The following is a 14,741-nucleotide window of genomic DNA, read 5'->3' as shown; positions in this document are numbered from 1 at the left end:
CTTAATAGAATAAAATAGAAGGAGGAATTATAAATTAGTATTTCTGAATTAATTATCAATCCATTGATGAACGCTTTAAACGGAAAAAAATAATTTTCAATAAAAATCTCACTAAAAACATTTTTGAATTCAAAACAAATGTAAAAAATGACTTTCAAATAAAGTAAATGGATTAAAAAAAGCAAATTAGGAATACAAATGTGTTTTTTCTGACATTTAAATAATGACTCTGCTCCTCAATTTCAATTTCCATTTCTTACTAGCTGCTTAATTAACTATTACATTAACTACTTGATTAGCTTCTTCAATTAGCATTTCCATAACTCTTTTGGTCTCTGGTGAAAAAGCAATGTAAGTAAGGAACGCAGTCTGGAGCTCTTTGACTGGTTAGAGAGACACAGGCACTGATAAGGAGAAAGTATTTTTTATTTGTTTTTATGCTTTTAAAAAAAAAATTCCTCACTTTATTATTGTTTAGAACAATCACATATTAGTGACACTGAAGAAAAATAATAATGGGTGAGAGGCGAGTTAATGTTCTGAAAAATACAATTGACAATGTTAAAGTTGTAAATTTCCAAAAAATGAAAAACAGCCAATTTGTCAATAAAAACAAAACGAAATGAAACGAATTTAAGAGAAAATAACTGGGAAAAATATATATCTTCTTTAGTCAATGACATCACTTCACTTTTCCAGGTTAAGCTGGCAGGATTTCCACACACTGAATTCTTAAAATGTATGCCCTCCAATCTGGACTGACAACAACGTCTGTCAGTCTATCTGCGGTTGACTGTGTCCTGAGACCATCTATCACTCTTAATCATCTTTAACTCAAAATACAAATACAGAGGTAGTCAGATAGTAACCATAACACAAAGAAAGCATACAAAAGGAACAAGGAACATGATATTTTGAGTGCTATACCTAAAATATCATGAATCGAAACCAGTCAGAAATTTCTACAGTACCAGAGCCGGTGATATTAGTATAATTATTTTAAGGGAGAAGAAATCTTTTGGGCTTTTTTTTTTTCCCAAAACGTAATTTAAGGATTTAAGGAAATATCATAACACTTTTTACTCATTTAAGCTAAATATGACTGATGACTGGAAACATGACTGGAAACATTCAGATTTTAGGTCCTGGTGACCGTTTACTTCCCCAGTTAATTGTAATATAACAGTGGAACACTATGCAAATCAGCGTCAGAGCATACTGACAACGGAACAGGCTCATAATACTCCATCCTTTACTCGCTGAGTTTACTCTACAGATCCCTATAGGAAATCCTGGAGACTGACCAGTGTCAGGAAGGAAAGAACATCTTTCAAATAACTCTCATTACTTCCTTCGAGTAAGAGACTTGAAAAATCTGTAGCAGTGAGTTTTTTTATGCTTTTCTGGAAGATTATACACTTGTTTTCCGCTCTGTCGCTATGCTATCTAGCAAATTTTTAATACCGGTAACTATTTTAGTACTTTATGTAAATAAATGTACGACTATGCCTTAAAGTTAAGTAATTAAAACCAGGTTTGTTATGGCGCTGTGCTGTCATCACTAGTGCGGGGGACTATAAACAGGACTGAACCTTTATGCTGTTACAGGGAGCTGACACCGACATAAACAGCCATTTACTTGCTTCCAAAGGCAAACAGGAAGCATTCTTCAAAGGACACTAACGGCTCTGTTAAGACACGTGAATATCGTTAAAAAGTATGTTACTGCGTAGAGGTGGCACAACGCTAACTGTTATCCTTCAACAAAACGCGTACGACCGACAAGCTTCAAGCAGCCGTGTTGTGCAAAACAGCCTTTGTTAACCCGCCTGTAACAACTACAATTGTCAACATTTACCGGGAGAGACTTACTTTGTAAAAGGTCAATTTGTCTCTTAAGTGCTTCTCTCTCCTCCATGTTTACGACCACAACCTTTCGTCATTAAATGGCGACGCCCTTAAGAATGACGTATTTCATGTTGGCCAATCACAGTCTGAAGAAAGTCATCGATGTTTATCCTCAGTATTGACTTACAGGCTTGACATTTAACTCAAAGTGGGCCGTAAGAATGAGTAGAATTTTCTTATTTATTTATTTATTTATTTATTTATTTATTTATTTATTTATTTATTTATTTAATTTACTGTTGTGGTGAGCAGAGTTAATTTTATTGGAGACTTAAAATGTTACTAAAACACAATAAACAAAGATAAATGTCTTCAGCTTTATCAAGGCTGTGGTTTCTCTTTGCATGTATATGTAGATGTGTAAGGCCATATGTCTAAATGACTTTGCCTGGTTAAGGCAATGCATGATGCGTGCTTTGAGCAAGAAGAACCAGCTGCCTCCTTTCCAGAAACTACTTTCCGTGCAAAGGACTCCCATTACTGTGCCTGGATTAACCAGGCTTATTCAGACACGTTAATTGTAAGATATTTTTAAATACAATACAACTAAGAGACCACTTTTCTGTATTGATTCTTGTATGGAAATCACAGTGAGAACAAACACAATGACTGAACAAACTATGAACCGACTTTCAGCTACAAAAACAAACAACAATAAAAGGAAGCTCCAAAGGCAGATCACACACCACAAGGTAATTAATTGCCCAGAATTTATCTGATATGCACACATGTATAAAAAAAAACCAAGCTTCAATTTTCATGTACTACATGCAGTCAGCATTCTTGAGGCTGGATTGTCAGATTCAACTGACAAAGCCGTTAGCTGTCTGTAAGACAGTACTAAGGGCTTCATTTCGTAACCTCGCTATCGTTGATGCGCAGCTGGCTGACAACCGATTTGAAAACATTACCGTCATTTCGGGAAGCGTCTCTGTATTTGCGCTTTATAAAGTTTAGAATTCCCTTCGGGGAAGTAGTTTTGGGCCAAAAGTTTATTCGTCTGGTCCAAAAATGTTTCTATGAACTGTCATGAACAAAGTACCAGTGACGCTGCTGCGAAATGAAATGAAAGAGGAAGTGAAAGTTAAGGCAGCTGATTGGACGTAAAACGAAGAGAGAAGACAGAAAGGAAAGCAATCTCTAAAGTTGCTGAATAATTGAAGGTAAAGCTAACGGAGGTTTCTTTATAAATAAATACTCGCTGGAGAGACTGATGCAGACGGTCTGAAGGTTTAGAATTATAAACAATGTTGACTCCGTTTTCAGTTTGAACTCTGCTTATTTGTAGAGTTGACATTGTAGCTCGTTAGCCAGCTAGCTTGAGTGCTGGTGTCAAAATTGATAATAGGTATATTGTTTTTTTGTTTTGTTTTCACACCTGTCTGAACAACACATTTGTGCTGTGTGTGTTTTCTGTGTGTCTCTGTACAGTAGGTACCCCTTTACATCTCCTGGCTCGGCAACATGGCATCAACAGAAAATGTGTACTTCATCTTAACAAAAAAGCCAGAAAGGATCAGTTTTGCAAAAGCTGGAAGTATTGTTTACATGCCTGAAAATAAGTACATCTCAGAAATGAAAAAATCCCCCCCTCCATTAAAGCTACGAATGTGTTTAATGAACTACTCTAGAATAGACTATGACTTGGAGGCCAACGACATGGAGCAGCTGTGTGTAGAGGAAGTTGAGCTGCTGCAGGCACTGCCTGATGAAGCTGAGAGGCTGAGGTGTTTCAGAGAGCGACATGATCTGCAAGCAGCAATGCAACTTGCTATAGGTACTGAAGTGACTGTGGAGGAAGCTGGGAAGAAGCTCAGAGGCATCATTCACTACATTGGACCATTAAAAAAGGCATCTATTTCTTGTCCCATACCAGGATACTTTTTTGGAATCGAACTACAGGTTTGATGTTTTTTTTCTTACTCCTTCTGGCATATCCAGAAGATATACACATATTATAGGTTTCATTTTGGTTTGAGATTTCTGCCTCCAAGCAAAGACAAGTGGTAGTGTTTCAAACTGGGTTTGTTAATATACACACCATACTACTCTACAATTAAATGGCAAGAGCAGGTTTTTGAAGTGATTTGAACATTTATAAACATAAGTAAATAAGACTGAATCATTACCAGATTCATAAATATTTAGACCCATTGGTCAGGACTGGATTAAAGTTCCTTTGAAAGGAGTAAGTCTTTTGAGAATAATCTTACAAGCTTGGCACATTTTCCTCAACTCTCCCTTGTATTTTTCTTTCAAGCTCAGCCCAGTTCTTCAGAAAGCATGAATGCACAGTCATTTAAAATATATATATATATTTTCTGAGAACCTCGTTTGGATTCAGATCCGGAGAAGTTTTCATGGCAATGTGCATCAAGATCCTGAGCACCTAATGGGTGTTAACTCAAACGTACTATGGGTCAAGGTCACGATTGTCATCTCATGGGCAATAACCTGATGAATTGTGATAGATCATGAGCTGGATGAGCTGCCACATTATTGATGTCCCGGTTTAGCTTGGCTGGTCAAGCAGAGCTACAAAGATTTTGAAATGTATCCAGCTGTGAGTAATGGGGGTTGCCATCTTTTTGGGCACTTAAATTGCCACAGAGATTGTCAGATACAATCCTGTCTCACAGACAAATTTAAGTTGTGGAAACATATCAAGGACAACTGACAGAGCCAGTATGAACCATAAAAATGTCTGTATTGTAAAAATGTCTCTAAAGATGATACTTCAACCATTTATTTTTGAATAAATCATTAAAATACCCTCAAATTTGTTTTGGGAGTATTTTAACTTGCTTTGTCATTGTGGAGTGGTGTATGGAGACAACACAAGCAATCCAAAGTTGAAAGGGTGCACTGCTTCATGCTTGAAAAAGCATCAATTTCTTTGTAAGGTCACTATTTTGAATAAGTTTCAAAATGTCTTGTAAAACAGTACACTAATTGAAATCGTATAAATGTAAAAACCTCACAAGCTGAAGCCAGGTGGAGCCATTCAACTCCACAACTGCACAGCATGATTGCAGTTTGCAAAGCAGAACAACTGGTAGAGAAATTTAACTGAGGTCTTGTGTGACATCAGTTTTAATCTGCTCTGCTTCTTTTTCTCCAGGGACCAGACAGAGGAAAGGGCTACTGGGATGGGACCTATGGGGGTGAAAGATATTTCAAGTGTGACAAAAACTGTGGCGTTTTTACCCCATTCAACAGAGTCAGCTCTTTATTACCCCCTGTCCATAAGCCATCCCTACAGTCAGAAAGGCTAGAGTTGGGAGACAGAGTTACTTGCTTCATCGATGATAAATTTCGCTATGGAATGGTGCTGGATTTACTGGAAATAGGTGGACAATGTTTCGTTCAGATTTCCACGGTAAGTAATATTCCATTTTTTTTAATTCCAAAATCATATCAAATGTAATTTTGTGCCATAAATCCACAAAGCTTATTCTACAAAATCAGATTTTTATGTTTTCAAAGAAATAATAACAAATAATAGGGACTAAATAATTACCTGTTTAAATTGTAAGCAAACTCTTTGTTATGAAACACACCTGAGATTTACAGCATCATCATTTCATCTAGTAAAAGTAATCACTTAATTACATTTCTGTTGACAATTTAGAGGAGCTAAAGCATTTACCTTTCCATCCTGGCATCAGCAGCTGTGTGTCTGAACATAAACCAGCATGAGCTACATGTATATGACTTTACTGCTTCAGTTGTGCCATACAGTATGATGTACTACTGGATTGGTGGATTTTGTTTTGTTTACAGATCTCGCTGTAAAATGGGTCTAACTGGCTGAAACCCAGCTTCACATTCTGTGCAGGTCACTCGACTGACAGCTGCTCTGTGTGTGAAAATGACTTTTATAAAATAATGCCTTATTTTTATAATGATTAATAAAAAAAAAAAATCACATTTAGGATATTCACTCTACAAAATACATCCATGTGGCAGAACACAAATACAAAGACCACAGTCTTAAGTTACATTCATCAGACTGACTAGTGTTTACTAAATGCTAATGCTAACATTGTCATAGCTAGATTCATAATAGCTTAATGTTTGATCGGAGATGGGGATTCAGAACTCACTGGAGTGAGTAATTTAAATCATGCCATTGTCCCAGAATGGTCCTGTAAAAGTCTGGATCTGAATCCAATTGAAAATAGCAGTGCACTGATAATTATCCTGTCTGATGATATTCTGTCATTTACGTGCTCCTGCTTTTCTTTGAGTTTACAGTTACAACCAAACTTTGTTAAGACTCTCTAAAACTGCTTCAGCAGTAGTAGTGGAGTATAGGACAGTAATATTTCCTTTGTCTGTTGGTGTTTTCAGGACAAAGATGAATCTGGGAAGACGGGGGGTGAAGTTAGAGTTCCATTAGAAGCGGTTATCAAAGGAGAGCTGATTGCAGGTTTGAGGTCTTTTTACATTTGTTTGTTTGTTTTACATTTGCATCATGCCTCAGCCAAACACATTTTTCATTGCAGAGGGAGAGAGCATGGATGTCGACACACCCCCAGAAGCTGATACAGATTATCTCTATATGGGTCTGAGTTTGAACTCTATGGTAGAAGTGACTCTGGGTGAAGGCAACACATATGGAATTATTCGCTGGATAGGCAAGCTGCCTGATCGAAGTGAAACTATGGTTGGCTTGGAACTGGTAAGTCTTTACTCATCATCATTTAAAACTGTTTTGCATATTTATGTTTTAGTTTGCGTTTAATGTTGGGTTAAATTTCAGACATTGGTATAATCAGTCTGTATTCTGATCTGCAGGATGAGAACAAAGGAGTGAGTGATGGTACTTTTAAAGGTCAGCGTTATTTCAAATGTCCTGTGAAGAGAGCCCTGTTTGTGAAGCTGAGCTCATGCCGGCCTGACTCACGCTTTCAGAGCACATCATCCAATCACAATGAGAAAATGCAGCCTGAGGACACTGGTTAGTACAGGATGGACAAACCTACACTCTATGGAAAAATGTATTAGGCCACACCTCTTAAGCTTAATCCTTTGAATTCAAGAGGCCACAGGTATATAAGACTCGAGCACCTAGCCACGCAGTCCGTTTTTCCAAACATTTGTGAAATAATTTGTTGGTCTAAAGCTCTCACTGAACTTGAGTGTAGTACTGTAATAGGATGCCACCACTCCAGCAAGTTTGTGAACTTCTTCCTCTCTCAGATGTTCCATGATCTACTAGAAGTGTTATTGTTGCAAAGAGCATGTGTTTAGGAACCACAGCAATGAAGTGGCTCTGTTGTTTCAAAGTTCTTCTGGCATTAACATCAGCACAAAAACTGTGCCAGGAGCTCCACAGCTGAGCTCCTGTAGATGTAATTAGTGTCCCGGTGCTTTCTTCAATGTAGTTTACATCCAACTGGCCGTGAGTGACCCCTTGTTCACAAAGGATTATTTTATACTGAAAACAGCAAAAAACAAAACAAAACAAACTACATTTTGGTTGAGTTTGAACTTTTCTGGCAGCAGAGGGAGAATTAATTTGCAAAAATTAAGCTTTGTTTCCTTTTACTTACTTGAAACATGCATTTCTATTTTGTCTTTCTCTATACTTGTCTTTTTTTAATATAAAGTATCAGTAGTGTTTACTGTTTGTATTTTTGAAGCATTTTTAGCAGCAGCATCAAATGCAGTGCTCCAGTTGCACATTTGTCCAACAGCTGACTGTAGCATACACTTTACAACAGCCATTTGGACATCTATATCTGTTATCTGTTTATATACATAACCACATATTTGCTGTTTATGTTTTGATTTAGTGGATCAAACAGACCACAGTACAGCTGAGTTGCAGACTGTTCCGCCTATGAGCACAGAGCAGGTTAAGCAGCTTCTGACTGGACGAATGAAGGGGATTCAAGGACACTGTAACTCTTGCTACATGGACGCTGCCCTCTTCAGGTCAGCATAATAAATTATTATCCTGTGGTTTTACAGTTTTAAATAATGCACAGCTTCCCCAACAAACGAATTTACCTGTAATGGCTTTTAGCTAACTAGCTAGCTAGCGTTGACATCATCATCAGTGCAGATGCCTTGTCCTGCTTCTACTGGTTAGAAATTGTTTGATGGTGTCTCCATTTCTACTATATTGTTGGTATACCAGCTACTGCAATTGAATGCTGTACTGTACATTCAATGTGTGGGTACAGAGATGAAACCAGTTGTGCATTTAACATAGCAAAAAACTGCATTTTCAAAGCATACTGAAAGGATTCCAGTCTGACTTTTTATTATATTTTTAAAAATCCATAATGTTAGGGAATGTACAGTTCTTTATGTTAACTTAGTTTCTTTCTTTGCTTTCAGTTTGTTTTCCTGCTCTTCCGTGTTGGACTCCATGTTGTTCAAATCAACAACACCTCAAGATGCCCCAATTCAGAGAACACTGCTCAATGACATAGTCAACCCCCTCCGCAGGTCTGTGTTTTGATCAAATCATCACATGGATTGCATTTTATTTTTGCTGTTATGAAAGTTCTGTGTGTGCCGTTTGCAGTAACGGCTTTGTGGAAGGAAGACACATCATGAAGCTACGACAGCAGCTGCAGAAACATGGCTACAGCCAATCATTCACCACAGATGAGAAGGGTCTGCTTATTTGGGAAAGCTTTTCTGGAAGGCATTTGTTTTGTCTTAAGTGGTTGAGTTTGAAGTATTCATGTTACTTTTGTCTTTCAGATCCAGAGGAGTTCCTCAGTGTCATCATGCACCACATCCTCGCCCTGGATCCTCTGCTAAAACTGTACACTTACTATAGCTAAATTACTGTCTCCTGCTGTACTGTATAGTATAATGCATTTTGAGACTCATACCTGGAATGCAGACTATTCTTGTGTGTTCTCCCATTTTAGATCAGCTGCAGGTAAAGTGCAGGAGAGTTACTGCTATCAGATTTTCCTGGACCAGAACCACAGACTAGTTCTGCCAACAGTGCAGCAGCTACTAGAACATTCCTTCCACAGTGCAGGTCTTAAGCTGGCAGAGGTGAGAGCACTTCATTGTTAGGCACAAACTTTAAAGTCCCACTTTCACTTTTGTTTTATTGCTTAACAAATTAAAAATATAACGATATTTATCAGAATAGAAGGACAATCCTGTATTATAATATTTCAGTTACCAAAAAAATGGAAACTGTTTTTTTCCCCCCACAGATTAATCCAAAAATGATTTAGCTGTTTTCTCACAGACATGTAATAGACAGACTTGTAATGGTTGGTTCTCCAGTAGATGGCTCTGTGGGGAAGCTTTCTGAGCAGACCACCTGGAATCTGATCACTTGAGCGTATTCAGTCTGTGTGGTCTTTCATCTTATTTCATCGTACCATCACTCCAGGTGCCGTCCTGCCTCATCCTCCAGATGCCTCGCTTTGGGAAGAAATTCAAGATGTTTGACAAAATCATCCCCTCTCTGGAGCTGGATGTCACTGACCTCCTCTCTGAAGGTCAGATTAAGAATACAAACTCACAGCGACTAAATTTAACACAGTGAATACAACGCACGGTGTGTTTTTCAGGTCCCCAGCAGTGCATGCTGTGTGGAACCCTGGCACAGGTTGAGTGCGTCGACTGTTTTAAAGATCCCCTTTTCAGCCCGACAGGATTCAAAGTCTTCTGCGAGAAGTGTTCAAAACAGGTTTGTCACATTGTTTTAACACCTGAATCATTTTGTTTGTCTTTGGCTTAATTTGTCACGGTAGAGGGAATGTATTGACGTCATTTCTCCATGTGAAACCTCCCACCTCACCACAGTTTCATCAGATTTAGCTGCTATTAGGAGGTAGGACTCAGATATAGAGAGGAAACAAATTAAATCACAATCAAGGCTGATCTGTACTGCAAACAAGTGGTCTGTCAGTGTTGAACATGCACTAAAACTAGAACTTTGACTTAATATAGGTCATCAAATTTTAGACCGAAATCCCAGTTGGTTTGAGAGATATTTGTTAGCTACCTGTTCAGATTTTTTTTATTATTACTGTATAATTATTGTGTATAATATTGTGTATTTATCTGGCTTTGCAACACATGGTGTTGTTTTGCTTGTCTATATATAAAAATCTATGCTTGGCTGCTTTCTGAATCAGTTTGTGCACTGAATTGAACAGCAGCTAATTAACTCTGCTCTTGGTGCATTACATCACCTGCTCACCGTCTGCTGTTTAACTGTTGGTCCTAGTAAGTACTGCTGAAACACTATATCAGTTCAGTGGCATACTATCAAGCCTCTAAATGAAACACTGTGCGAAAATTTGAATATTTTATGAAATATTTAAATTAATTTTTGTCAGACATCAACTAGTGTAGGCTAGTGTATGTGAAGTCTTCCTCCTTTCCTCTTATACATACAGATAGCAAATGAAGGACGTACACAGATAACTAGGTCATCCACTTAAGTAGTGCGTGACTAGAGCTGTGCCTTGTCATGTTGTTGAATACATACATTTTTACATGATATAAAAATGTCACATCACAATATCTGTGATATAGCAACACCATGACTACAATGACTGAAGCCCAAACATATTTAACAGTGAGAGCTGAGTGTGAGGCTCTGATGATGATTTAGTAAAAAGCACAATGCTCTGCAAAATGTGCAAGAAAGCTCTTCTGGAGCACCTGCTAGCACTCCATTCAGGAAGAGCAAACTGGATGGTGGTAAACGAATGCTGTAAGCAGCTGATCAAGGAAAAATATTTCTCAATTTCAATTTTATTATTGAATTTATTTGTTGTATTTTCAATTAGCTCTGTAACATCAAGTGGATGATATTTGGTAAATGAGTTTTTGTGACTTCAGCAACATCGGTGTCATAGTTTTTGCCAGAAAAACCTAAATACATCTAACAATACACTTTTAAGCAATAAATTGCAAACATGTTATTTGAATCAAATTTGATACAAATCAAAACTCATAAATAAAAAATTATATATATTTTTTATTTGTTAGAAGTTTCGCTAAACACACCACTTTCAAAAATTTTGAATTTTTCAGCATATATTAGAAGGTTCAGGCTTTGCAGTCTTTCTCTTAAAACACTGCTTCAGCTCATGTTTTATCCATTTTCGCCGTCTTCTTCTTCTTCCCAGATGGTCTAATTTGTCTCTGCCAATAAACCATCAACATATATTTTTATTGAGACCAATTTAGCCCTCATGCTACATTTTTGCACAGGGCTGATGTGCTTTGGGACCTGTAATGCGTATTTTTTTTTTCCCAGTTGTTGTTAGTGGCCTCTCCAGTGTTTCTCTTTTCTGTCTTCTCTTTCCCCTGATCCTCCAGCCTAGGAAAATGTCCCACTGGGTATTTCATTGGAATTGAAAGAATCTGAGGCTTTAAACTTTTAATGGTGCCCCAGTGCTTGTTTGGTTTTGGGAACTAAAGGAGCATTTGGACGCAGAGATAGCTAATAATGTCATACTTTAGCTAGGCTAAAGCTGTTTGGGGAGATGTGTTTTGTCCTGTTTCGTGTTGGTAGTCTCTCTGTGCTCCTCTTTTCTCTCTTCTCATTCCTTCCATCATTCACCCTGGTTCTGGTGGAGGTCTCTTCCTGTTTTAACAAAAAACTTTATTTCCCTCATGTTGTCACCAAATGCTTGCTCATCGGTGATTGATTGTAGGGATTGTGTCTATACTATTATAGGATCTTTATTTACAACATTATAGAGTTGTCTCAAATATCTCCTTTGGTTTAGGGATCATTTATAGACAATGAACTAAAGTTACTAATGTGAAATTTAACAGTGGCTACATAGATATAAAATAGTGACTATTTACAGGTCTAATAGTGTGTATGTGTTTTCAGGTGCACTCCCATCCTCAGCGTCGCAGCCATAAACCAGCATCCCTGGAAATCCCAAAGGGTTATGTTGGACGTAAAAACCCTCACACTATGATCAGAGACAAAATGGAGCTGTTCGCTGTGCTCTGCATCGAGACAAGCCACTATGTGTCCTTCGTCAAATATGGACCAAACACTGAGGACTGGATCTTCTTCGACAGCATGGCAGACAGACAGGGTAAGCGGGATATTTAATATGCATACACAAGTTAGCTCTGAGTGCATTTTGGCTCACTTGTGTGTATTGCGTTCAGGAGAGATGGATGGCTACAACATTCCAGAGGTGCAGCCCTGCCCCGAGGTTGGTGAATACCTGGAAATGTCCCCCTCCGAGCTGGCCAACCAGGCACCTCGAGATATGAAAGGTGTAGCAAAGCGTCTCTTCTGTGATGCCTACATGTACCTGTACCAAAGCACCACTATGTGCCTCTATCGCTGATGGAACTTGAGCACACTGGACGTTTTGCTATTTGTGTAATTTCTTTTTGCTGCATTGTTTTTTTTTTTCTTTTGTTAACATGCAAATATCTTAAATGTGTGTGTGTGTGGTGCTTGGGTGCTGGAAAAAAATTATAGCGACAATAATTTTCTAATATGGCATGAAGTAGAGGATAAACTGACATTGCTTTCTAAGTAATTTGCACTATAATCTGAAGAAAATAATTACTGGCTTGCAGCATGTGTTGGGCATAAATTACATATTGCACTGTAAAAATAGTTTTACAGTTTACTGCTGATGTTTGTAATTACTTTAAATTTTATTTACAACTTGTATAGTGAAAGTAAATGAGTTTTGCTGATGAAAAACCCTTCAAAGTAGACAGTAGTGATGATTCAGTACGGTTCATTAAGAATACCATCTAACCAGCTCTATTTTAAAAGCTTATGTTATATGCTGCTGTTATTTTGGCATCAGATTTGGATGTTGGCTGGATTTCTTTATATATTTAGATATATTTTTTTTATCTTCTGGTATTTAAATTTCACACCTGAAAATGAAACAATGATTTTATTCTTGACAAAGATGTTTCTGTGAGCAACCTAAGAGACGAAAAGATGTTGGGAATAATATCACAGTGGAAAACTGTGCTTGACTGGCTGCTTGGGAGTCCTGGTTGAACTTGTGACCTTTTTCTATTTTTTACTATTACTACTTCTGATATTCAGTAAAATAGATGTCATAAATAAATAAATGCAATCAATAAAACCTTTCATCATCTGTCTTTACTAAAAGAGTTGGACATACAGTGTGCTGATACACATACAGCTTCACAACTATGCAAACTCCACCAACCACGCATCAACCATTTTACCCCAGTGACCGGTGATTTCCAGGCATTTGCTGACTAGTGTCTAGGCCTGTTCAACTGACACCGTATTCAGGAATTTTAACATGTGAGTCCATGAGGACTGATTTCCTTTTGGAACCAGCCTCAACTATCCATTAGAGGAGATTCACTTTTTGGTACTTCATTTTAAGCTTCAGTTGTTGCCACTTCGTGTATTTTCTGTTGTCATGTTTTGGTTTTCAAGAGTGCAGGGAAGTGTGTTCTTCCTTGATGAACAAACTGCTATGCCTCAAGAGTTGGCGGTTTGTCTTGTAATCGGAAGGTTGCCAGTTCGAGCCCTGGCTCTGACAGTCTTGGTCGTTGTGTCCTTGGGCAAGACACTTCACCCGTTGCCTACTGGTGGTGGTCAGAGGGCCCGGTGGCGCCAGTGTCCAGCAGCCTCGCCTCTGTCAGTGCGCCCCAGGGCAGCTGTGGCTACAATGTAGCTTGCCATCACCAGTGTGTGAATGTGTGTGTGAATGAGTGGATGATTGAATGTCGTGTAAAGCACTTTGTGGTCCTTAGGGACTAAGTAAAGCGCTATACAAATACAGGCCATTTACCATTTAAAAACATTTCCACCTCTGTTTCTTTCTCCCAAGAGTAAGCTTGCATGCATAAGTCTTGACACATTTTTGTTTCTTTTCTTTTTTTCCACTTTGAGCCTGAACATAGTCTCACAGGATGTAAAATATTTTTTTTAATATCACACAGCATGTTCAAAAGGTTAACTTGTGTTATCTCTTTAAATTATTCCTTTCATATTGTTCTTTTCACACAATAAATAGCCATACTGTTATTCACGTTTCCTTCACTGTCAGTGCTCTCATTAACAATGCTTTTCTTTCTGACTTCATTGATGTTAGTGTTTCTTTTAGTGAATAAAAAAAATAGTGGAACGCAGAACGAGCAGGGAAATAACACCTCAGAGTCTTACAGTCAGATCCTAGCTGGAATCTAAAATGCCTGTTGTAACTACATGGACAACAAAATACTGCTATTGTTGACCTTGAGGTGTACTTGGCAGTCCAACAACCGCCGCTTCACTCAGTTCATCAGTCCAACTCTGCGCGTACTACTACTTGCTGTGATGTGAATACACGCAAGTTTTCTTCCATTAAAGTGCAAGCGTCTCCTCAGCTCTGACTCCTATCTCATCTTTCTTTCAGTCGGTGCCTAACTGGATATTTGTCTTCGTTCCGGATGCTTTTGATCCTGCTGCCTACCGTGCTTCCCCTTCATCTTGCTGTGATCAGCTCTCTGAATGACCTCTACATTAGTTAGGAGTGCTGCGCTGAGCTGTGCTTTGTGATGAGTCGGATTCTTTGGTATACTCGAGGGCACGGATGGCTGCAGCAGTTAGGGCAGCCTTGAGTCCTAATACATGGCCCTGCAACTCAACAGCACAGGCTCCTTATAGTCAAACATACTCAGCATATTCAAGCATATTTGCTATTATGCAAAAAAGTATAGATTCTGCAAGTGTGTGTTTACATAAAGGAGACAGTTGTGCTTGTCTGAGCAGCATAGTTGAACTGTTCCTAGGCTTTTTGAAAGAAGCTATTGACTGCATAATAAAACACACAGAACCTAAAGCAGCAGACCTTTTTCCTATCAAAGCC

At 38.2% G+C, this 14,741-nt stretch overlaps 2 protein-coding genes across 3 annotated transcripts in view; one reads left to right on the top strand and one right to left on the bottom strand.

The window, feature by feature from the left end:
* The window catches only part of zc3h3 (zinc finger CCCH-type containing 3), a 75,975-nt gene extending 73,998 nt beyond the window's left edge, over positions 1-1,977 (bottom strand). The window contains exon 1 of the mRNA XM_026147021.1: positions 1,873-1,977. Coding sequence (XP_026002806.1) covers positions 1,873-1,918 — 46 coding nt within the window. The 5' untranslated portion in view covers positions 1,919-1,977. The remainder of the gene's footprint in view (positions 1-1,872) is intronic.
* Positions 1,208-12,759, top strand: cyldl (cylindromatosis (turban tumor syndrome), like). Of its 2 annotated transcripts, none has more exons than XM_026147023.1 (15): positions 1,208-1,357; positions 3,340-3,810; positions 5,030-5,287; positions 6,262-6,340; positions 6,417-6,592; positions 6,709-6,871; positions 7,710-7,851; positions 8,260-8,370; positions 8,450-8,541; positions 8,632-8,695; positions 8,805-8,937; positions 9,287-9,395; positions 9,468-9,586; positions 11,756-11,969; positions 12,046-12,759. In XM_026147023.1, the coding sequence occupies exons 2-15, from the start codon at positions 3,373-3,375 to the stop codon at positions 12,228-12,230; spliced, it is 2,283 nt and encodes a 760-aa protein (XP_026002808.1). In that variant the 5' UTR covers positions 1,208-1,357; positions 3,340-3,372; the 3' UTR covers positions 12,231-12,759. The 2 variants fall into 2 exon arrangements, with proteins under 2 accessions (XP_026002808.1, XP_026002807.1); XM_026147022.1 differs by lacking the exon at positions 1,208-1,357 and adding an exon at positions 2,767-3,071.
* Positions 12,760-14,741: the final 1,982 nt, after the last annotated feature.

The sequence above is a fragment of the Astatotilapia calliptera genome, chromosome 17 (genome assembly GCF_900246225.1).
Source record: "Astatotilapia calliptera chromosome 17, fAstCal1.2, whole genome shotgun sequence".
NCBI classification, from domain to species: Eukaryota; Metazoa; Chordata; class Actinopteri; order Cichliformes; family Cichlidae; genus Astatotilapia; species Astatotilapia calliptera.
Note: the sequence above shows the minus strand (reverse complement) of the source record. Positions and strands in the feature narration are given on the sequence as shown.

Bases quoted from the DNA above. Each gene is read 5' to 3' on its own strand.
- cyldl (XM_026147023.1), top strand. From the start codon at position 3,373: ATGGCATCAACAGAAAATGTGTACTTCATCTTAACAAAAAAGCCAGAA. The intron at 6,341-6,416 runs GTTTGAGGTCTT...TTTTCATTGCAG, and splicing joins CAAAGGAGAGCTGATTGCAG to AGGGAGAGAGCATGGATGTC. The intron at 9,396-9,467 runs GTCAGATTAAGA...TGTGTTTTTCAG, and splicing joins CACTGACCTCCTCTCTGAAG to GTCCCCAGCAGTGCATGCTG.